Source organism: Myotis myotis, unplaced genomic scaffold, assembly GCF_014108235.1.
Source record: "Myotis myotis isolate mMyoMyo1 unplaced genomic scaffold, mMyoMyo1.p scaffold_m19_p_15, whole genome shotgun sequence".
In the NCBI taxonomy this organism is placed as follows: Eukaryota; Metazoa; Chordata; class Mammalia; order Chiroptera; family Vespertilionidae; genus Myotis; species Myotis myotis.
In genome coordinates this window covers 26,087,030-26,111,540 of record NW_023416319.1, presented here as the reverse complement: position 1 = coordinate 26,111,540, position 24,511 = coordinate 26,087,030, and the positions used below count along the sequence as shown (strand labels likewise).

General features: G+C 36.1%; 1 protein-coding gene across 7 annotated transcripts in view; it reads left to right on the top strand.

Annotated features, from left to right (window-relative positions):
- The first annotated feature begins 878 nt into the window (after positions 1-878).
- The window catches only part of LIPK (lipase family member K), a 44,890-nt gene continuing 21,257 nt past the window's right edge, over positions 879-24,511 (top strand). For 6 of the 7 annotated variants that reach the window (XM_036336694.1, XM_036336693.1, XM_036336692.1 and 3 more), the window contains exons 1-6: positions 879-1,031; positions 13,974-14,089; positions 17,924-18,062; positions 20,176-20,374; positions 21,607-21,716; positions 22,917-23,053. In XM_036336694.1, coding sequence (XP_036192587.1) covers positions 13,985-14,089; positions 17,924-18,062; positions 20,176-20,374; positions 21,607-21,716; positions 22,917-23,053 — 690 coding nt within the window. In that variant the 5' untranslated portion in view covers positions 879-1,031; positions 13,974-13,984. The remainder of the gene's footprint in view (positions 1,032-13,973; positions 14,090-17,923; positions 18,063-20,175; positions 20,375-21,606; positions 21,717-22,916; positions 23,054-24,511) is intronic. The other variant, XM_036336698.1, reaches the window with a different exon arrangement.

The window sequence follows — 24,511 nt, the reverse complement described above, 5'->3', positions numbered from 1 at the left end:
TTCTTTTGCTGTGCAGAAGCTTTTTAGTTTAACGTGGTCACACTTACCTGCCTTTAGTTTTGTTGCTTGTGCATTAGGTATCATATCAAAAAACTCATTATCAAGACCTATGGCAAGTAGTTTTTTTTTCCTTTGTTTTTTTTTTTTTTTTTTAGGGGGGGTTATGATTTCAGGTCTTACATTTAAGTCTTTAACCTACTTCGAGTTAATTTTTGTGATATAAAGATAGGAGTCCAGTTTCATTCTTTGGGTGGTGTATTTCACCCAAATTAAATCTGTAGCCTCATAATTATGAAAACAATAAATTGAAATCTATGCAGGTCTAAAATTCCTTACAGGTTATCTAACATCAAACCTCCACCCAGAACGGACGTAGGAGCTGCTTGTGTGGTAGGATAGAGACTGGTTAGGAGAAGAAAAATGCCTGTTTTTTGCCTTTAGCTACCAGGAGATCTTGAATGAGACACAGTCATTCTAGGCTTCAGTTGAAAGAACTGGATACATTTTCTGCATTTCCTGCCAGTTCAAATACCCAGTTTACTGAATAAGGTAGAGGAAATTTAGGGAAGTCAAAGCATTAATTGGAAATAAACAGCATGTTGGGTATTATAGTTGGATGATGATGCAGGGCGATTATAGACCTTTTATAGAGATGCTCCTATGACTGGGTTATTGCATCCATCTTTGGGTGAAAACTATTTTCTGAACTGAGAGTCTATAGTCTGCCGAGAAGCTTCCAATTCATCTAACCCCTGAGGCACAAAACTCCGGGACTGGATTGGCAGGTGCAGGGATTTTAGTTCATTGCAACCCTTTTTTCATCACTGGTTAAGAACTCACCTAACAAGGTTGCCTGGGCGGCATCTGTTGTATTTGAAGTCATAATTAATCTGCTTCAGTTGAGAAATTTCTGGTTGCAACATCTTTTGGACTGTTGAGAACAGAGCATGCTTCAGTGACAGCTGCCTCTGGAAGGAGCTGGAATCACCTGAAGCTCCCAAGACTTGAAGACAGATCCCCGGAGGATTCAGGTAATGACTTTTGATCTTTTTGCAGAAACCGAGTCACAGTGTTTCAGTGGCCTTGAGCATGTGTGTTCTTTCTTGCCAGCAGGGTCACCTGCAGGGAAACGTGGGACCAAATGGTTGGCAGGAATCACTGCACTAAGTTACATTTCTGCTTATGGGAATTACCAACACTCTTCTAATAGCTTGTGAAGGACACACCATTTTCATTTTCTATTGCTTTATAATGAAAGTTTACTGGGTGAGAAGTGAAAAGGTAGTTCATATTCATATGAATGTTATTTAAGAGTATCATGTTCCATGAACTCTCGGAATTGCAGACCTGCACTGAAGGCTGGGGATGAGCCAACAGATGGACTAAAATGCCCCCTAGAAATGAGAGATGAAATGATTGTCCTTTAATTCTACATATCAAAGCCAAATGGTTGTTGTTTTTGTTTGTTTTTTTATAATATACTTATCCTTTATTTTTCATTTGTAAGATATAAGAAAGAAGTTGTTACCAGACTTTAAAAAAAGAAATCAGTTCAAATATACAATCACACTTAGCACACTTAGCACTTGAGACTGAAAATATGAGTGTAGAACTAAATTGGTGGATGAGAATATGGTGTTAAAAGAGTCATTTTACTCTAATACAACTTGCTTTAATGTTCCTTCATCAGCCCATTGTGGTCTCCTTTACTTCATTAAAAAAATGAAGAAAAAATTATTTCCTCCATAGCACCTCCCTTGTTACCTATTTTATTTTTTAAACTTTGAAGCAACAGTTTTTCAGAGTTCAAGTGCTTCATCCTCAGTATTGGAGAAGAGCCATGAAAATAGTGTGCCCTCTAGGTGTTTGGTATATATTTTTTTTCTCCCTTGAGCATGTTATTCCTCATTCATCCTCAAACTCTTCTCCTCTGCTGACTCTGGGCTTGAAGCACAGCTGCTATTGGCCTCTCAGTCCTATTTGTAGATCCTATCAAAGCTGGCCAGTGCTCTTCCTTTGACACAATGCGCTGAATCCTCAGATCTGAAATTTGCCTGCCTGGATATCCTATTGTGCAATGATTTTCTTTCATTCACTTGTTAGTAGTCTTACTCTTCCTGATTCATTTCGTCTTTCACTCTGGGTGGAGGAATTCAGAGAGCAGTGAAACAATTTAGATCTAGATTCTGATTAACCTCACTAATGCTTGTGTAACCTGGTGAGTGACTGTTCTTTGGTCAGAGTAAGAATATCATAACTTTGTGAAGGAGAAAGCTCAAGTAAAGACACAACAGAATCTAAATTTTGCAAACTTTCCAATCTGTTTTAGATTGAACACGTCAGGTAAAAAGAGAAAGTGTGGCAGATGTCAAAATGTTTTCATTGACAGACAACAGCCTTTTGGCAAACCCAGTCATTTGTATCACTGACAAAAATCCCTTAATAACCCCAAACTCCAGGCAACCGCAGAAGTAAATGGCTAGTACAGGTGGAAATACTAAAACTTGTGGACTTTGTCCCATAAGACCTCCTAAGGTCTTTACTCAAAGGTCACTGAGTTTAAATGTATACCTTATTATTTCTAAATGTCTTAAGTATATTTTTATTATAAGACTAATTCATACTAATAAAATAATTGAGAAAAATATATATAACCAATAAATAAATTAGAAGAGGAAAAATTTTTATTCCCAGTATTCAAATATAACCATTATTATTTTGGAGTAATCTTTCCACTCTTTTTGAAGATCATAATATTTTGGTTTGTTTATTTGTTTAAATATTTTAAAAATAAAATTGTAATTATATTCGTGAGCTGCTTAAAAATGGTTTTGGCTTCTATAGCCCCAAACAAATTTTGCAAAACTCCATACATACTTAGAAATATTTATTCTGACATATAAATTTTTTTGTCATAATTTTAAATAGTTGCAAAGTATGAACTTTAAGGGACATTGCAAATATTGACAGTTTAAATAAAATTGTTACACATTTAAGAAACTATATCCAATAGAAGAGACTTGATAACTAATATCCATTGGGGGAAAAAATCTTTTATTTAATAAATTGAAATTTATTTTCTTGTGTGTTTTTTTTGAATCCAAGTTCCCATTCCACTTTTTTTCTAGAGGTGCTACATATTTCCATAAACATATATCCGAAGGAAATCTATAACTATACTTAAAGTCTTTTATTGATGAAGTGATTCTTCTTTGCAACTAAAAAGTGAATATGCATTGATATTTTGCTTTCATTTTTTATAACCAAAGGTTGCATTTTCTTTTAAATTTGTAATGCTTTTCCATTGTAATTTTTATTATTATATTGGTCAAAAGATCATAAATATATTAAAAGTTTAATGAATAATTATTAGGCTTTAAAGTCAAACTTTTAGCAATGAATCTTTTAATGACATGAATGGACCTTTTCATTTTAATTCATACCCAGTGACAAGTGATAATTATTATTTATTGATAGGTGAATGTAAGTTCAGCATCAGTGTTTTCCCATTTATTGAACAGATGCTGCTGAAAAGCCATGTTTACATATCATTCAATTCTTCAAACTCTTTCTGAAGTTCTGTGTCACAAGTCACATAAGTGATGCATCCACAAAAAATTATTTTTAATGATTTATCTCCTAACAACTCAAGTAGATCCTTTTTCAATTTTTTGAAAGCAAAGAATGAGAAGCTAACTGATTTGAATAGGTTAATTGCCCTTGAAAAAGATGATTACTTTATTAACAATGGTCTTTTCAATACCAATGTCAATATTGTCAAGTGATCCTTTGTTAGGGGCCTCAGACTTCCTTACAGCAGCCCAGGACAATGACCATAGATTCAGGAGAGAAGAGAGGCTTCGCTTCTTTTGTCAAGTTAGAAAAGGAGAACCTGCTTAAAGCTGCACATTCTCAGGTCATATCAATTTTATGAAAGATTATATATGGGAGTCAAAGTCCTAGAATTTTATTTTAAAATTCTATATACCTCCCGGCCAACATGGTTCAGTGGTTGAGCATTGACCTATGAACTAGGAGGTCTAGGTTCAATTCCCAGTCAGGGCATATGCCTGAGTTGTGGGCTGGATCCCAGTGGGGGTGGGCAGGGGGCAGGCAATCAATGAATCTCTCTCATCATTGATGTTTCTATCTCTCTTTCCCTCTCCCTTCCTCGCTGAAATCAATAAAAATAGATTTTTTTTAAAAAAAAAACAAAACAAAAAAATAAAAAACTTTATATACTTGTATATATCTTTGGAAAGTCATTGCATAGCCTAGTACAGTGATGGCGAACCTATGACACGCGTGTCAGAGGTGACACCGAACTCATTTTTTTGGTTGATTTTTCTTTGTTAAATGGCATTTAAATATATAAAATAAATATCAAAAATATAAATCTTTGTTTTACTATGGTTGCAAATATCAAAAAATTTCTATATGTGACACGGCACCAGAGTTAAGTTAGGGTTTTTCAAAATGCTGACACGCTGAACTCAAAAGGTTCGCCATCACTGGTAGTATCAAGACTGCTGATGTATACAATTCTTCCTCCCAACAACATCCCCCCCCCAATTTAACATAATATTATAAGTATGTCTTCATGTTATTATGATGTTTTCATAAAAATTTTAATGGCTTAGTCCACAATATTCAATTACTTACCTAATGTATATAACTAACATATTATAGCTTAATATACATCCCTTTATAATTGAAAATTTGTTTTAAATTTTTATTTATTGCAAATAACAACCATAAAAGTAATTTACCTTCAAATTCAGAATGTATCCTCTTAGTATAAATTTATTGAATGGAAATTTATTGAATGGGCCATAAGATATGAATGCTCTTAATAACTCCTAATTAATATAGCAATACTGTTTACCAATTAGGTGTACTAATTTATGTCAGCACTCATAGTAATCATTGAGAACATCTGCTTTGCTATATAGCTTTCAGATTCTTTATATTAAGTTATACTTATATTCAGTAAAATCCACAAATCTTAAGTGTACTGTTCGTTGGGTCTTGACAATCACCATAGTCAAGATAGACAGTACTGCCATGACCCTTGAAGTGTCTTCTTGTACCTTTTCAGTCAACCCCACCACCAAGCAAACACGATTGTAATTTCTATTACAATAAATTTGTTTTACCTGTTTTTGATCTTCATAGAAATAGAATTCTAGAGTAAGCATTCTTTTGTGTCTGGCTTCTCTTGCTCAGCATAATGTTGTGAGATTTAAATACGTTGTTCATGTGTTGGTGAGTTCCACTGAATAACTATAGCATAACTGTGTATTTCTTCCACTACTGATGAGCATTTGAGTTAATTCTGATAATTTGCTATTCTGTAGTTTCAATGAACAACCTTGCAAACAACTGTTTCTATAGACCTATGTTTTCTTTTCTTTATTTAACTACCTACAAATAAAATTGCAGTCTCACAGGGTTTTAAGAAACTGATGACGTTTCTTACAATCATAATATTATAATTCCCATCAGCGATGCATAGAATCCAACTGCGCCTCATCCTCTTCACCTTCTCGTGGTCCTGGTCTTTTTAATTACTGGGTATGGAGTAGTCGCTCATGAGGGTTTTAACTTTCATTTTTCTGATGACTAACAATATTGAGTATCTTTTCATGTGTTTATTGACCCTTCATATATCCTCTTTTGTAAAAGTGTCTGTCCAAGTATTTTGCCCATTTTTAAATTTAATTGTGTCATTATTTCTTATTTTATTATATTAGTACTTATTATTATTATGTCCTAGATATGAGTACTTTATCAAGTAGTTTTTGAAATATTTTCACTTTGTGAATTGCCTTTTTATTTTATTGTTTTTTTGTAACCAGAAATTTTTTATTTCAATAAGGTCTTGTTTATAATATTTTTTCTTTTATAGTTAATTTTCTATCCCAAATTTTAAACATATTATCTTCTGTTTTCTTCTAAGAGCTTTATAGTTTAGTTTTTATGTTTAGAATCGCAATACACACGGCAAGTATATATTTGGGTATGATTTGAGATATAGATCAAGGTTTTCTTTTGTTTTGTTTTTAAAAATTGTTCCACCAGAAATAATTGTTAAAAATATTTTCCTTTTCTCATTGAACTGCATTGAAGCCTATGAGTTATTAATTTACATATAATTTGGTCTATGTCTGTATTCTATTCTTTTCATGGATCTTTTAAAATCTTTTTATCAATACCACATTGTTTTAATTATAGTAGCTTTGAAGTAAATCTTAAAACCATGTAATGTATTTCTTCCACCTTTATTATTTTTCAAGATAGTTTCGTTGAAGATCTTACTGTTTTTTTGTTCAATTTATTTTTTATTTTTGTTTTTATACTATTTAACTCATTTAAAAATTATGTTTTCTCAGCATTTTTTTGTTAGCATAGGCAAACTATTGCTTTATCATATTAGTATCCTGATACTTTTCTGCATCACTTGTTACAAATATTTCAACTGATTGAGGAATCTTCTATGCATCTCTACTTTGCTGAGAATTTTTTTGTTAGGAAGAGGTATTGAGCTTTGTCAAATATATTCTCCAATTTCAAAACCAATCAGCTTTATTTACTAATTTGATTAATTTCCTTATTATTCTAATAATCATAGAATACATTATCATACATTATCCAACCAGGACATGAAGAACAATTTGTCAGATAAAAGAGCACTCAATAGCTCTGAGGGGCCCCAGAACGACTGCAGGGGTCCCGCTCAGAAAAACTGCTGTTGAATGCAATTATGACCCTGATCTCTCTCACTTAAAATCGTATTTTTGTGATTTATAAGAAATGTATAATACATTTTAATAATATTTTCAACTAAAAAGAGTTACAACCAGCCATAACAACAGCTATAAATGTGTGGCAATAAAGCAAGTGAGTTTCATCTACCTACTTATCCTTACACTTATTTAGCAAAACCATACCCTGAATTCCTATAAATGGTGAACCGAGAATGCGTTTACTGTAAATACAGCGCCACTTCCTCAGATATTCTTATTAGAATAACAGTAGCCTCATTCTGATGATTCCAGACAGTGTGTTTTTATTATTCCCGACTCTACACTGTGAGTCATTTGAGCCAAAGTTTGTTTTCCTCTTCTCATTAACACAGCACCTGTTCGGCCTAATTGCAGCCTCTGTGGGCATCTAAAACTGACTCATCTCTGCTGTTTCCTCTCACTCTTCTGTTTACCGACCTCAGAATAGTCCTGCTTAGAAGCCCTTTAAAACCAAAATGCTGATTGATTCTTTCTGCTACGGAGGGAAGGAGAAAAGAAGGGAGGAAGAAAGAGAAATAGAGAGAAGGAAAAAGAGAAGGGGAAGAAGAGAAAAAGGGAGGAAGAGTTTGAAACAGAGAGAAAACCTTGGAAGTGTTCCATTGCCGTGGTCAGTAATTTCTGTTTCTCCTGAGTAAAGTTTAATGCCCCCCCCCCTACTTTTTTTTAACCAGAGGACTAAGAATGAAGAGGCTGGAAAGATAGTTAACTTCTTTTGAATAAGATAATCATCCTGTTACTTTTACATTCTTTTTTTTAAATTTTTTATTGATTGATTTGAGAGTGAGAGAGGAAAAGAAGGAGGGAGAGGGAGAGATCTGTTGTTCCACTTATTTATGCATTCATTGGTTGATTTTGTATGTCCTGACTGGGAATGGAACCTGCAACCTTGGTGTTTTGGGACAGTGCTCTGACCAACAGAGGAACCCAGCCAGGGTCTGTATTAAATTACTGAAAATTCCATAAAATATAGTCATGCTGATAGTCATCAAAAGAAATGAAATGATACAAGGCATGCTCTACCATCTATATAAAAGTCACCTGGGGGTAGGTGCTGGTTAACAAATGCACTTCTTGAGTCTTTTTCTTTACCTTATAATCAGAATCTCATAGATTGAGTTGAAGATTCTAGTTTTTTTTAGCAATTACCCCAGAGATTCTGAAATTACCATGGAAATAACATGGTAAGGATATTATACCACTGTGATTGTTTCTTCTTTTTATTTTATTTTATTTTTTTGTTAATCCTCACCCTAGGATAGTTTTCCATTGATTTTTAGAGAGAGTGGAAGAGAGAGAGAGAGAGAGAGAGAGAGAGAGAGAGAGAAACATTGATGTGAGAGAGATACATCAATTTTCGTATGTCAAGGGATCAAGCCTGCAACCCAGGTACTTGCCCTTGACCAGAATTGAACCCAGAACCCTTCAGTCTGCAGGCCAACACTCTATCCACTGATCCAAACTGGCTAGGGCTCTTATTTTAAACTAGAGGCCCAGTGCACGACATTTTTGCATGGGGCGGGGGTGGGGGGGTGGGCGGGGTCCCTTAGCCTGGCCTGCACCCTCTCACAATCTGGGACCCCTCGGGAGATGTCTGACCGGCAGTCGGACATCCCTCTTGCAATCCGGGACTGCTGGCTCCTAACACCTCTACCTGCCTGCCTGATCGCCCCTAACTGCTCACCTGTCTGCCTGATCTCCCCTAACCACTTTGCCTGCATGCCTGATTGCCCCTAACCACCTCTGCCTCAGCCCCTGCTGTCTCAGCTTCATCCGAAAGGACATCCAGAATGACATCCAGAAGGTCATTTGGCTGCCTGGTCTAATTAGCATATTACGCTTTTATTATTATAGATAACTTTATTGAGGTTATAACTTTGCTATTGTAATATAAATACCCATCATAAGTGTATAGGTAAAAAAATTTAAAAAATAAATAACACATGTAACAATCATAAAACCGATCTGGATATTAAACATTTTATCACCCTAGAAAGTACCTTCATGTGTCTTTGTACCGACCCCCATCCCTGGTCTAGCTCACCCTTAATCTGATTTTTATTAACCATCCTAGTATTGATTTTTTCCTCACACTTCATATAAATATAATTGTACTATATATACTCCTTTGTGTCTGATGTCTTGCTCAGAATGTTTTTGAGGTTTATCCATGTGGTGTGTGTGTTAGTAGTTTGTTTCCTTTTTATTGCTGAGTAGTATTTCGTTGGATGGATACACCACTATCTTTTCATCTAATCCATTATTGACGAACATTTGACCAATAATAATGGGAGCCTATTATAAATTTGTTTACAAATCTTTTTGTATACATGTTTTCATTTCTCTTGGCAAATACCTGGGTGAATATGAATCATGTGTTCATGGTGTATTGTATACTTGACCCTATAAGACTCTATAACAGCGGTTCTCAACGTGTGGGTCGCGACCCCTTTGGGAGTCAAACAACCCTTTCACAGGGGTCGCCTAAGACCATCAGAAAACACATATATAATTACATATTGTTTTTGTGATTAATCACTATGCTTTAATTATGTTCAATTTGTAACAATGGAATTGGGGGTCACCACAACATGAGGAACTGTATTAAAGGGTAGCGGCATTAGGAAAGTTGAGAACCACTGCTCTATAAGATGCTAATTGTTTATCTATTATTTACCATTTTACACCTCCACCAACAACACATGAGAGCCCTAGTTGTTCAACTTCCTTGCCAACAATTTGTCTTTCAAATTGTGGCTGTTATAGTGGATTTGAAGATCTATCTCATTGTAATTTGCATTTCCTTATGGAGTGCATTTTCATGTAATTATTAGTCATATATATATATATATATATATATATATATATATATATATATATATTTTCTTTTGTACACAGTTTTTCCCAATTTTATTATTGGTCATTTACCTTTTTATTAAACGGTAAGAGATTTTTATATATTCTGGATAAAATTTCTTTGTCAGGTACTTGTTTTAAAAAGATTTTATTTTAAGTCTATGGCTTTACTTTTAAGTTTCTTAATGGTGTCTTTTCAACAGTACAAGTTTTTTTAATTTTGATAAAGTCTAACTTGTTATTTTTTTCCTTTATGTTTTTTTGTGTCCTAAGATATCTTTGCCTATTCCAAAGTCATACAGATTTTCTGTGTTTTCTTTCAAACTTTTATAGCTTTAGTTTTTAGGTTGAGACAAATGATTTACTTTTTACTTTTGTGAATAGTGTAAATTAGGGGTTGAGAATGATTTTCTTTAATATAGTGCTAGCACCATTTTTGAAAATATGATTATTTTCCATTGAATTACCTTGGAAACTTTGCCCAAAATCAATCGACCATTTGTGTATGTATCTATTTGTGGACTAGTTATTGTATTACATTACACTATGTATTTATCTTCATAACACTGCCAAATAGGGTCAGTCTTTATTACTATAGCTTTATAGTAAGCCTTTAAAGCAGGTAGTGTAAATCATCAAACTTTGTTTTCTTTTGCAAATTTGTTTTGGCTACTTTAGGTCATTTTAATAAGTTTAGTTCAGAAGAATGCCTTCCTTTTCTATTTCTGAGGTTATTTTTTCTTAACTTTAATAATTATTTTCTTAAATGTTAAATAGGATATTCATTATGAAACTACTAAGGTCTAGAATTTTGTGTGTGTATAAATTTATGATATGATTGTTCTTTCTCTTCCCACTCATTCTGTCTTCCTACATTTCTTTTCTCATCCTCTGGGCTCATTTGTCAATAAAACATGAAACAAGAAAAAGTATGCCATTATTGATAACAGGAAAGATGATTGCATGCCTCTAACTAATATTGTATGTGGCTTTCATATATATGTATAATTTGTTTCCCAATCATCACATCTCCCTCTGACTGTGAGAATGGCACACATTTTATTTACATTTTAATGTGTATGTTCATACCAGCTCCATGTTGTGTCATTTGTTTGGTTGTCAAGCAACCTGCATACACAGGATGGTTTCACATTTCTAAGCTCACTCCCATTTTCAGTTTTGTCACTGATAATAATTTCATACTCAAATCTGTTTAACCAAAATTGCTCATCTGTTTTGATCCTTTCCTGAGTTATACTGTGTCCAAACTTTTTAAAGTCTATTCATACTTCGAGAAAATTTCAGTAAAGAATAATTTTATATGAGGAAACAAGAATCAGTGAAAAGAACATGGAGTAAAATAAATCTTGTTCAAATCCTAAACTGACATTTTCTACTTATGGAAAAAATAATAATTGGTGTATTGATTAAGCATATAGATGCTCAATACATGGTGTAAAAATTATAAATTAAAGATTATACACAATATTTATATACTTTATAAAGCATAAAATGAGAATACTTGGTAGAGGGTTTAAGCAAACAGAAATTCTTAACTGCTTGACATATGTTTCTTTTTGAGAAAAGATGTTGGTATAAACCAATCTGTCATTTAATTACAATTCAGCTCAAATAATTGTACCATATCTAGCATCAGCAAGCTAGAGAGATGCATGAGAGACATGAAAGTTATAAATACAGGCAGAGTGTAAAATGTGGTTCTTTAAGAAATTTATGGACTCATTTGACAGCCAAGCCATACATCTGAAACAATCACTTCATAATAGAAGGTATGTTATATCAACAGCAACCATTTATTGAGTGCCAAGCATTGTTAGATGTTTTTTTAGACATTATTTGTCATCCTACTTATCATCTCAAGCTAACTCTAGCAGGTGTTATTATCCCCATGATACAGATAAGAAAACTAAGTTTCAGGGAGGTGGAACTGACTAGCAAAGTCACTCAACTAATAATAATAATAACAGTGCTAGTCAACACTTACGGAGTGTCTACGATATTCATCTTCAGTGGGACACAGTGATGGATGGTAGAGCCTAGGAGATGGCTGATGGCCAGTTTTGCTCCCTGTAGTCCAAGGTCTCAGCAGTGTATTCTCATGGCTGCCTCGTTCTCTAAAGGACAGAGCCTGACGTTCACCTCAAACTTTTTGCAGAGCATTCAGGAACTAATCACTTGCTTTGCCATTGAACAGACTGAGATTCATCAGAGAGTGATACCTAGAAACTGGCCTTTATGTGTTTCCAGAACCAAAGCTTGCTTAGAAATACTGTGAGCTCATTGCACTTATATATTCTGGCTAATTCTCATCTCTATTTTTGTAACACAGTTAAGAATGGAGGTGTGGATTCATTGAGAATGCTGTCCAAGCATCAACATAAGCCTTGGTTAAATGTCTGCCTGATAAGTCTGACAATAACTATAATGGGGCAATGAGAAGAGTGAAATGAAGTTCTCTATTATTTCTGATATTCTTTGGTTGAGAAATTTATTTCATCATTAATGTATCTGTAGGTGGAAATGTTTTCCTTATGAGGGTTGCCTATATAATCTATATGCATTTGATGTAAAATATTTATACCTATGTGAAACAGAAAATGTACCAATATTCTCTTGAAATTCTGATATATCCCCCTGGCTGCAGTTGCTAGAGGGAAATACAGAACATAACCATAGAGAAGGGAGAATTTTGAGCAATGGAGGAGAATTTTACAAGTGGTCACAACCAATTCAGTTAAGTCTGGAGCAGCTCTCACCATAGTCATGGAGGGCGCCCATCTTCAGAAAACTTAAAAGATGAGGTTCCAATTTTTGGGTACTTGTGTAATTTTAGCCTCCCCTTCATTTCACTGGTTTTCTTTTTTTGGTATAGTAAATAGAAAAATAAATAAATATCAGAGCAGTTTTCCCAAGTGTATTCCTTAGAAAATCAGGATGTTATATGTTTAATTGGTGTTATTCAAACAATAAAATTCTAAGAAGAAATAAGGCTGTGAAAAAATAGTTTTAAACAAAGTTAAACAGCTTCTTGACTGTAGGATTATTCTCAGCCTTAATTATGCTGTTGTAAGGTAAGGCTGTCTAAACAAGTCATGTATGTAGCATTGCTATGTATATATATTTTTCTATGACTCTCCAAGCAAGTCATATATATGCACCACATACAGTTTAACATTTACCCATCTATCTATTCCAAGTTTCCACATGACCTAAAGCTCCTTTTTACAATAACATCTTATGGGAGTCATGCTTTATAGGAAAGCAGTGGGAAATGTGGATTTAGAGTGATAAGTCAACAAAATCTATATAGATTGTATATGATTTAGTCTGGGCTAAGGGTCTTCTTCTTTAAAAACTGAGAGTCACCTGGAATTTATAATGTCTGCTCTCTTCTTAGTCTAACATCCTCATGTGCGTTAGTTTGAATCAGCAGAATGTTAATGTGAACTCATTCATCAGGGAGCCATCATAGAAACAGGTCAAATAAATTAGAGGACTGTTGGAGTATCATTAACAAGAGATACCTGAGTCAGGCCGACTTACCCAGCAATTACGGTTAATAATGTAAGGCTTAGATAAACACACCCCTGGAAAGCACAGGCAAACACAGCCCTGGTGAGAAGTGCCTGAAGAAAGGCTGTTTCGGTAGGACCTGCCACTCCTACAAAGTGGAACACACAGACTCCTCTTGACTGGGCGTGTCACCCTCGCCAGACCCATTACACAGAAGAACGAAACTAAGGCAGCTGAATGGGCCCTTTGCCATAGCTGCAAAACTTAACCTGTCATGACTAGCACACTCTGTGCTATCTCTTGGGACTAGACAAACACAGCACACAGTGCTAACCACCTACGTCTCCTCTGCTGCACCATTATTTGCAAGACATGTTCATAAATTTCTTCCCATGACGTCTGTGCCAATGCTCACTCCCACCATCAGAAGAAAAATACTACTTTATCTGCTAACTAGAGCCACTAAATCTGCTTTGATTAATATATTGGCTGTTATATTCTTTTTCTGCAAATTATACATTTCCTTCTTCTGTCCAATTACCTGTTGGATGCTTAATTGATGTTGGTTTCTTCCTTTCTTCCTCCTTCTAGCTTTCTTTCTGAAAAAGTTACCATTTTAGATTCTTCATGGTATAAATCTTGAATAATTAAGTATAGTACTTGTTTAAGCACAACTAGAACTATGTTTCTACTCCCTCCCACAGTAGAGTTGTAGGTTACACCAAATTTCACTTTTAGAATTTTTTCTGATAACAAAAATATTGACATTTCCATTCCCAGGCAGACCCCAAATGTGGCAGCTTCTAGCAGCAGCATGCTGGATACTTCTTCTTGGACCTCTATATGGTTGTCACAAGAAAGGAAGCATCACAAATCCTGAAGCTCATATGAATATTGTAAGTCACTCATTAAGGAAAAAAAATTAAGATAAAGAATTAATTATGAAGTTATCATTTTAGTTATAACTGATGTGCTTCTCTAGTTTTCAACAATTCTAAATTGACTAAATCTGTGCCTCCTCCCCTGTTCCTTGACATGGCTATCTAATCTAAGGGTTGAAAGATCTGATTCAAGTTGGGGAGTAATATTCCTTCTCCTGGTAGTTGAGCCACCATCTGATGGTGCCTTACTGGAGAACATGTTCATCAGCCCATACTGGTGATCTCTATAGAGTATCCTTGAGTTCGTCCTGAGTTTTATTCTAGAGCAATTTCTGAGATTTGTGAGCTATGTCGGTGTACTCTTTTAGTTTAGTAAGCCAGAATTGGTTTTGGTTGTTTTAAACCAAAAATACCTTAACATGGAGAAATTCATACTGGAGGTGGAATGGAATAAAATAGAGTGATAGAGCGGAATAGTGCTGGGGGGGCGGGGGGGGGGAGACAAATGACCAATGTCTACTATAGGCTTTATTCTAATGGAATACTCTATATTTCTGTATACAATTATACACTATTGATGTACTTGCCCACACCACTTTATATTAGAACTTTAAGGATGGAACTACCAAAGTTTTAAAATTAGTGTCTCATCTTTTTGCTCTTTACAATGTATCTGGCAGGTACCCCCAATCTTCTATCATATTGCTGAGCCCACAGTCTATAATATATACTGAGTGGCCAGATTATTATGACCACCCCATCAGTATAATGAAGTGAATTAATTATGCAAATAATAATAATAAAACCTTGAGAGTATTTGCTTAGGAAGTTTTCAATATTCAGTATTTTTGGAAGTGTCAATGAAGTACTGATGGGGTGGTCATAATAATCTGGCCACTCAGTGTATGTCCTTAATCCAAATTTTCCTTTCCTTCCATATTCACACACATCTTCTTGTCCTGGTCTAAATGCTTTTTGGCTCTTAATTATTCTATAATGATAATAAGAATAACGAATACTATATAGCACTTACTTTGTGCCAGGCACTGTTCTAGATTCTTTGTGTATGATCCTCACAACAAATCTGTGAAGAGTTACTATTATTATCTTTATTTTATAGTTGAGGAAAATGAGACCCAGAAAGGTTAAGTAACTTCCCCAAAGTTTCATAGCCAGTGAGAGGAAACATTGGAATTCAGGGCCATATTGTTAGTCTCGAGTCTAGAGTCTGAGCTTATAACCACTGCTTCATGTGGCCCCATATGTATACATACCTCTTGAGTGCCTGGCATGGGTTAATACCTAATTTTGTGTTAAGGGCTTGCTTTGGTGCTAAACTTACGTTGGCTTTAATTGTTGTCTTTATCTTTTCCTAGTTGTACAATCTCCGACAGATTGTTAATCTTCTGGAAAATTAGTTTTCTCAACTCCAAAGAAGGATATATAGTCAAACCTTGTTTCTCAAAAGTCTCTCATCTTGAACAATTTCGGTTTTTGACCAAGTTGTTCACAGAAAAAATATCTCGGTTGTCCAATCAAACTTTGATTGTCAACCTGACAACCCTTTCACACTGATACCTCAGTATGACAAAAAGCACCTCTCAGGCAACAAAGGAGAGAATACTTTTGTTGCTGTTGAAATAGATTAGTACAGTTTTAAAACATAAAGAGGCAATCAAGAGTGCTAATGTTGCTAAGGGTGTGAAAGAAGCAATGATCACAGGCAATGTTGTTGATCTGCATAAACGAGAGAGAAGCAGTTAGCTAGTGACAACATTTCGGAGGCAGTGATATATGAACAAGCAAAGATGCTGCAAGCTGTTCTGAAAGACACCACTGGCCTGGACCGAGCGCTCAAAGTGATTCCTTTAAGGCTAGTAGGGGCTTGTTCAATAAAGTTAAGAGAAGAAGTGTTTATTTATAGATTATACAGTACATTAGACATGCACTGTATATAAGAAAGGATAAAACAGGGAACCATTTGGGCATCTGGAACTGATTAATTCAATTTACATTTCTAATGGGGGGAAAATTATTCTGTTTCGAACAAATTGCTTCTCAAACAACCTTCTAGAACAAATTAAGTTTGAGAACCAAGGTGCTACTGTAATTCTATCTGAAAGGCTATATATTGAGATTAATAAAACAGGGGATATAAACCTCTTCTACGCAATCAACAATAGTTCTCTTCTTTGTACTGTTGTAGTCGGTATATCTTTTGTTTACCCCTCTAGAGCCACTCTTATTTTCTTACATTGTTTTCTCTAAGAGGCTGACCTGTAAGAAGAACTAGGTCAATAAGCTCCCTTGAACTTTAGTTTTTAGATCAGTTCATACAATGGAAACCCTGAACAGGAGATCAGAAGGAAGGAGGAGAGTGCAATCAGATGAGTTATTGTCTTGGAGGTCACCTCAGGCAGGCTGTCTCTGCTAGAGATCACAGCTTCTCTCAATGTGGCCCTCTCTACCTGACTTTCTCATTCTGATTCTGGTAACCACTTCCTCTCATCTCCTTTAAGGTAATAGGGAGGAAACAGCTCACTTGATACTAGCCTCAAGGTACTACACTATCACCTATGATTTCCCTCATTAGATGTCCACATAATTTCTTGTCAAAACATTTTGAGAATGAGCCAGTGTGTATTAATAATACCAGGCCAGGAGAACCCAGGTTGTATAGTCACCCAATCTTGCCTCACCCATGCTTTGTAAGCATCCATCCCCAGTTTAAAACCCTCTTCAAATTATCCTGATTTTCCTGCTTTATTCTGTCTCAATACATTGGGGAAGAGTAGGCTGTGGCTGAAAGTACTATATTACAATGCAGGTATAAAAATCAAGAATCACAACATAAATATATATAAATATATATATATATACTAGAGGCCCAGTGCACAAAAATTTGTGCACTGGGGGGGGGGGAGGGGGGAGGGGAGTGTCCCTCAGCCCGGCCTGTGCCCTCTCGCAGTCTGGGACCCCTCGGGGGATGACCACCTGCTGGCTTAGGCCTGCTCCCTGGGGGATTGGGCCTAAGATGGGAGTCAGACATCCCTCTGGCAGCCTGGAAACCCTTGGGGATGTCCACTTGCCAGCGGGGAGCAGACCTAAGCTGCAGTCGGACATCCTTAGCGCTGCTGAGGAGGCAGGAGAGGCTCCTACCACCAACGCTGTGCTGGCAGTCATCAGCCTGGCTTGTGGCTGAGCAGAGCTTCCCCATGTGGGAGCGCACTGACCACTAGAGGGCAGCTCCTGAATTGAGCATCTGTCCCCTGGTGGTCAGTGTGTGTCATAGTGACCTGTCATTCCCAGTCTTTCTGCTGTTAGGGTCAGTTTGCATATTACCCTTTTACTATATAGGATAGAGGCCTGGTGCATGGGTGGGGGCCGGCTGGTTTGCCTTGAAGGGTGTCCCGGATCAGGGTGGGGTCCCGCTTGGGTGCCTGGCCAGTCTGGGTGAGGGGCTGAGGGCCGTTTTCAGGCTGGTCGGGACTGAAGCTCCCAGTCTCTCCTTTTTTTCTTTTTTTTTTTCCTGGGATTTATTTACCTTCTATAATTGAAACATTGTTGCCATCACTGGCACTCCCAGCTCTGAGGCCAGCTGAAAGTAGGTATCTGGGGTTTGTTTAGCTTCTATAATTGAAACATTGTTGCTTTCGGGCTCAGAGCCGGGCAGCGGCAGGTGGGGAACCTTGGCTTCCTCCTTCACTGGAGCAAGCAAACCTCCTGCTCGCTTCAGCTGCGTGGCTGCCGGCCACCATCTTGGTTGGCACTTAATTTGCATATCGCCCTGATTAGCCAATGGGAAGCGTAGTGAAGGAACGGTTAATTACCCTTTTTGTCTTTTATTAGATTAGATGTTTTTCCTCTTTTCAGAGCCAAGTTATTTCGTACTGGGGTTATCCTTATGAAAATTATGATGTTGTGACAAAAGATGGCTATGTCCTCGGAATTTACAGGATTCCTCACGGGAGAGGATGTCCAAGAACAGGTAGGGTTTATTTTATTGTGAAAGAAATAATGCCTAAAGCAGAGATTCCTCAATGTGCTGATAGCAGCAAAGCAGTTTTTATTCTAAACAGAGCCAAGTGCCTTCCCATCAAAGGAGGAAAATCATCACCTCCTCCTCTACTACTCTCTTTCATTTGTATAACCCTTAGGAATTTTTTCAGAATTTTCCAATACACTGTTTATTTAGCCTTTTCTTCTTCACTTTATCCTCCTTCCTAAAAAGCACAAAAAGAAAGGAAAACTTTTTCTTACTCTAGAGATAACTACTTTCCAGCTTAAATCTAGAAACTGAAAGGTCATTTTGATACTTTCTTCTCCCTTACCTCCTATATACAGCCAATCACCAAGATCTATTCATTTTGCCTTCTACATTTCTTTCTGATTCGCAAACTTCTCTCAGCTTCAATATCCCTCAAGTGTAGGTTAACACATCATTATTATCTATTGCTTCAACTAGTACAATAGCTTTTCTAACTGGTATTATATCAGTTGTAATTAGTCCTCCATCCAATTCAGTGGAATTTTATGTTCTTAAGTAAATCTGACCCTATTAGTCAAAAGCCATTAATGCAAAAGCCATTTCTAGCTCGCTGCAATAGATGTTAATATCTGTAGAGAAAAAAGGGATCCATTTGGCAAGAACTGTACTTTCTTTTCTGATTTTTAGCTCCATTTATTCTTTGGAGTGTTGTATAACAAACTCCCTAACATTAGAAGGGTTAATTATTTAAAGAGACAATCTGAATTGGAATGGTGTTGACTTAATAGAACCATCCACTCCCACAAATAACTCTATTTTTAAAAAATATGTTTTTATTGATTTTTAGAAGGAGAGGGATAGAAAGATAGAAACACCAATCAGTGTTCTCCTGCACACCCCCTACTGAGGATTGATCCTACAACCTGGCCATGTGCCCTGACCAGGAATTGAACCTGTGACCTCTTGGTTCCTGGGTTGACATTCAACTGCTGAGCCACACTGGCCTAGCTACTCTAGTTTCTTTATAAATACTCATGAGGACTTTCTTTCCACAAACTTTTATCTTATGATCTCTGCCAGGTAGCTGCCAAAATGCATGAGATGGAAAGCTGCCTCTATAAGAAGAAGCTGCCTGAGGGCTCAGATCAGAGAGGGCTATAAACTATAACTGCTATTTGGTGGTACTTAACTTTAGTAGAATTTGGAATACCTCTTCTTTCTGTTTTCTGAAAAGGTGCATAAATGGGCATAGTTCCTTGCTTCCAAATGGCTGAAGGCTCTCTGAGAGTCCATTCTAGCCTACCCAATCAAAGGAAACTGGTGCAGCACCAAAAGTGACCTTCACAAACCATTTATAAAAGACAAAATAATTCCGATCTCTGGTCACTCTTATCTCCTCTCGAAGTTTCCCAACTTCCTTCTTTTTCTTTTCTGTTGCTTACTCAAATTGTTTCAATTCTACATTATCAATAGGGCTTTTATACCAAATTAACAATTTTATATTGTATAGCATTTCACTTATATTCTTGAATTTTGCTTTCTGAGAGTACAAATTAAATTAAGCTGTGTTTGGAAAATCTAGCATAGTGCCTGGCATTCAACAAATGGCATTTTTATGTTTTTTTGTTATTATTTTGAGAAAAAGTTAGTTTTGTTATCATATACTCTTTAAGGAATAAAATATTACTAATATAAATAATAATAGAGCAAATATTTATTGTGCTGGACAGTCTTATGTATTTTAGTTCTAATTTAATTCTTGTGACTACACTATGAGATAAACTTTTATTATTGCCCATTATACAGATAAGTGAACTGAGTTAACCATAAAGGTTAATACATAGTAGAATAGATTTTGACCAGGACTATCTGACTCCAGCTCCTACAGAATAATATAATACATGATATAAAATCCAAATTTTACAAAGAAAAAAATAAGACATAGAGAAGGTAAATAACTTGCCCAAGTAAGTAGTTCAGAAAGGACTAGAACCTGGGTTTGCCTGGCACCAAATTTCATCTTTTCGTGTATATACTACAGGAAGGCAGGAAAGAGACTTCTCTTATAGACACTGAGAAAGTTAATGTGAAATTCTTGTTGCCTGTTTTGCAGATCCAAGACCTGTTGTGTATTTGCAACATGGCTTAGTCGCATCTGCCAGTAACTGGATTTGCAACTTGCCCAACAACAGCTTGGCTTTCCTTCTAGCAGATACTGGTTATGATGTGTGGATGGGGAATAGCCGGGGAAATACCTGGTCCAGAAAACACTTGAAATTCTCACCCAAATCACCAGAATTCTGGGCCTTCAGGTAAAAAAAAATATATATATATATATACGCACACACACACATATATAAACATTTGAGTGTCTGGTTCACAAGCTTTTCAACTAAAACCTTGATATATATACATATATATATATATATATATATATATATATATATATATATATAATAAAGTGTGTATTTTGTCATTTATATATGAATGAACACCCTTTTATTTTTCCCTTTCTGTTCAAATACATCCAATGGAATTCACAAGAAGAAAACGAATATTTCCACCTCTACACCGACTTTCTTTACGGGCTCTGAAAAAAAGGCCCTTATGATTGCACTTATGTTTGATTTTAAAACACCACTTGCTGTATGCATGTGTATGCAAAATATATATGCAAAAAAAATCAAAATGCAAAGGTCAGCTTTAGAAAGGTTAGTTCCAAGACTATCACTTTGTCCATATGGACCCCAAAAGAAGTTGATATGGTGCTCTTATTAAAGAGGAATTGATTGAGAAATGGGACCAGAAACAAGGTTTTAGTTGAAAAGCTTGTGAACCAGACACTCAAATGTTTACTCTCCAAGAAGTGAAAGAACTCTGCCCTCCATCGGAGGACAGTGCGGAAACCTGCCCCTGGAGTCAGGTCTTGGTCATGGGATCAAACCCCTGTATTTGCATAAGAGCGAAGAACCATACCTTGAAGGTCATTAAAGCAGTTTTCCCTTGGCCTCATTCCTGCCTTATACCTGGAAGCGATTTTGCATTTCCTAATTCCACACCCAGTGCAGGTGTTTCATTAAACTATTGCAGATAACATGATGGTTCCCTACGTGAGTGTTTTCCCAACTACACACACGAAAAAAAACCACCTGAGGTGATTGATAAATACTCAGATTATCACGAGTCTTCACTGACTCAGTGTTTCTGGGCTGAGGTCTGCAAAACGGTTTGCTTTTATCTAGGTCATTGTTCTTTTTAAGGGAGTTTGGTAAATCTGCTGTAGAATTAGGTGAAATATGACTGGCCTTTTAGGAAAAGCCTTTGTAGATCTTTGCAAATCAGATTTTTCTGGTTCCATTTTCTTAACAACGTTATTCTTGCAATCAAGGTGACATCCTCAAAAGTCACAGAGACCCATAATATCATATATTGACTCTAGTCTTAATATTTAAGAAAAGCGAATGTCTGCAATGAATGTGTTTGGATATTGCAGGCCTAACAATGAGATATGTTTTTCCAATTTTGTTGTTTTCTTCTTTTGCAGTGTGGATGAGATGGCTAAATATGATCTTCCAGCCACGATTGATTTTATTGTAGAGAAAACTGGACAGGAGCGACTCTTCTATGTGGGCCACTCCCAAGGCACCACCATCGGTGTGTTTGGGGCAAGTGTGATCTGAGAGTGTCAGAGGATCTTCTTCCATATTTATGAAAGGGATCAGGATTTATTCCCTCTGTGCACAGTCTCTAGCTTGGGGACTTGAGGTGGGAAACCCTTTCCTCTGGCTGATTTTTGAAGATTAAATGAAACAAGAACCACAACAATGATTTCTTTTCCCGTTGGACTGAACCTATGTAGATTCATAATGATGCCAGAAGGATTATTTATAATTCTCTCATAATACATAAATGTATTTATTTTGAGAGAATTATTTATCTATGTGCACAACAAACAATTTCCAGACACTCGGTAAGAAATAAATATGGTATACATCTTTCCTTTAAAGATCTCGTAGTCTAGAGAAGACACCAAAAGGAAAGCAGAAAATTATAAATCCCACTGATTATATGCCACAATTAGTGTGCCTTTCACTTCCCAGGGTGCACTGGGCCAGAGTGGATGTGGATGGGGCCATGCCTCAGAGCCATGAGACACTTCACTCCTTTCACGGCTCCCCATTCAGCTACAGACCTCAACAATGCCAACAGCATTTCCCCCAGTCTCTTTTCTATATCTTAATCCTAATTAGGTTTCTAGTATAAAGCTGGTCTTTATATGCCTGAACTATACTATGCACCTTACATACATTCTCTCATTGAAAACTACAGACATGTGAAACCATTATCATTCATATTTTACAAATGGTAATATAGAGATCCTTTCTAATGGTGATACTGCCAAATAATATGTATGTATTTTAACCTTTAAAAGAATCATTCTATGAGGATTCTTTTTTCCACATTTACAGATTAAGAAAACTGAGACTTATACAGGGTAGATAACTTACCCAAATCTTCACACAGCTGGTAAATGGGAAGCCAAAATTATAGCTCAGTTTTGTCTGATACTAAAGACTGTGGTTGAGCAGGAATGGTCCTAGGAATTTACCTAGACATACCCCACAAGGGATATTTGAACCCTCTCTGCAATTCTTGTCCTCTCTGGAGACAGAAAACACTTTATTCTGCATTAGCCAATTCCATTCTTGAGAAATTTAGAAAAATCCTTTCTACAGATGGTGTTTACTCTGAGTTATTTTATGTTTGTTTTGTTGTTGTTTTTAATATAATACTTCTGCTATCATTTAAGATAAATTAAGAATTGTTATAAACTAGTGTCTTCTTCCCTTTCAGCTTTCATAGCATTCTCTACAAATCCAGAGCTGGCTAAAAGGATTAAAATATTTTTTGCATTGGCTCCAGTCATTACAGTGAAATACACCCACAGTCCTCTGAGAAAATTAACAAATCTTTCCAGAGAAGGAGTCAAGGTATGTGACTTCTCCAGTTTAAACCTGTAGAATGAAAACTAGCTCTGTTCCCACTGATTTCAATAGAAGGAAACCAAGTGACATTTTACAAACCTCTGAGACTATAATAAGTGTTGGAGGTATCCATGTAAGCTTACTGATGATGTGCAATTTTAGTAATAGGGTTCAGGGGGCTCACTCTGATGCCATTCTACCCTGTTATCTTCATCAATGTCTTCTCTCTCATGTATGTCATTCCTCAGTTACAGATAAAGCAAATGCTGAATTGATTTGTTTAATCTAGTAGGTTAAATTTCTCCCCAGTGGCCCCTGGTTTCTGAGGGGCAGTATGAGTAGTGGTTGAGATCACAGTGTGAAGCCAATGGGGTCTTTGACCCCAGATTTTTCTACTAGCCGACAGCTAACTAAACTGATCACTTATCAAGGAGGATTGGTCTATGTGTATTGGTGTTTTTTCCTGTTGCATATTAATATGGCTTCTCCCCTACTAGACAAAAGGTAATCACAGTGTATAATTGAAATCAATGATTTCAATTAAAGCAAATAAAGCTGAGACAATTTTTATAGAAGCCAGGGATTTTGATTGGTAAATAATAATAATAATAATAATAATAATAATAAGCAAATTAACCTATGATGAGTCAATTCTATACTTATACAACCCAGAAACACAATAGCAGGAAAACCACTAAGCAACATGGAAAATGCTCACATTTCCCTCTTGTACCATAGAGATTCAGCCTAGACTGGGCCCTATGCTGGGTAAATAGCTTGCTAATTTATTTTAGCATTTCCACACAGCTAAGAGATATTTCGAGATGGTGGGCTCTTTCTATTTTTCTCAATTTGTACAGCTCTGCTTCAGCCTTTCACACGTTTTGAAATGCCAGTGGTGTAGTGCAGTTCAATTCAATTCTGTGAAAATATATCTAGGAGCTACTATTTCAAAAGCATAGCATCAGAAAATGGCTATGTCTATAAAGGTACATTCAGCTGATTGGTATGACTGAAAATTAGGGTGCATGTGAGAGTCATGGTAGACTTGACTAGGGACAGTAGGGGACAGTAAATGGAAAACGATTGTGTCATGTTAAGGAGTTTTGATTTTTGTTCTGTTAGTAATGGGAAGCCAATGAAGTATGTTAAGCAGAGAAATGGCTTGATCAGATTTGTAGTTTTCGAAAGGCTACCCTGAAAGAGCTTTAACTCCAATAGAGGAGCTACCACATATGACCCACTAATTCCTAATTGTCTCTCTTTTCTCTAAATTATAGCTTGCTTTGACCCTTTGCTTTTTTTTAACATATTATCTACAACAATAAGGATTATTAATATTGCCTCCATTTCTTAAAAGAAGAATTTGAGTTTCAGAGAAGCTAAGCATTCTGTCCCAAATCACCTAGTGAACGGATGACAGAACCAGAATTTGAATCCAGATCTGATCAGACCATCCATGGC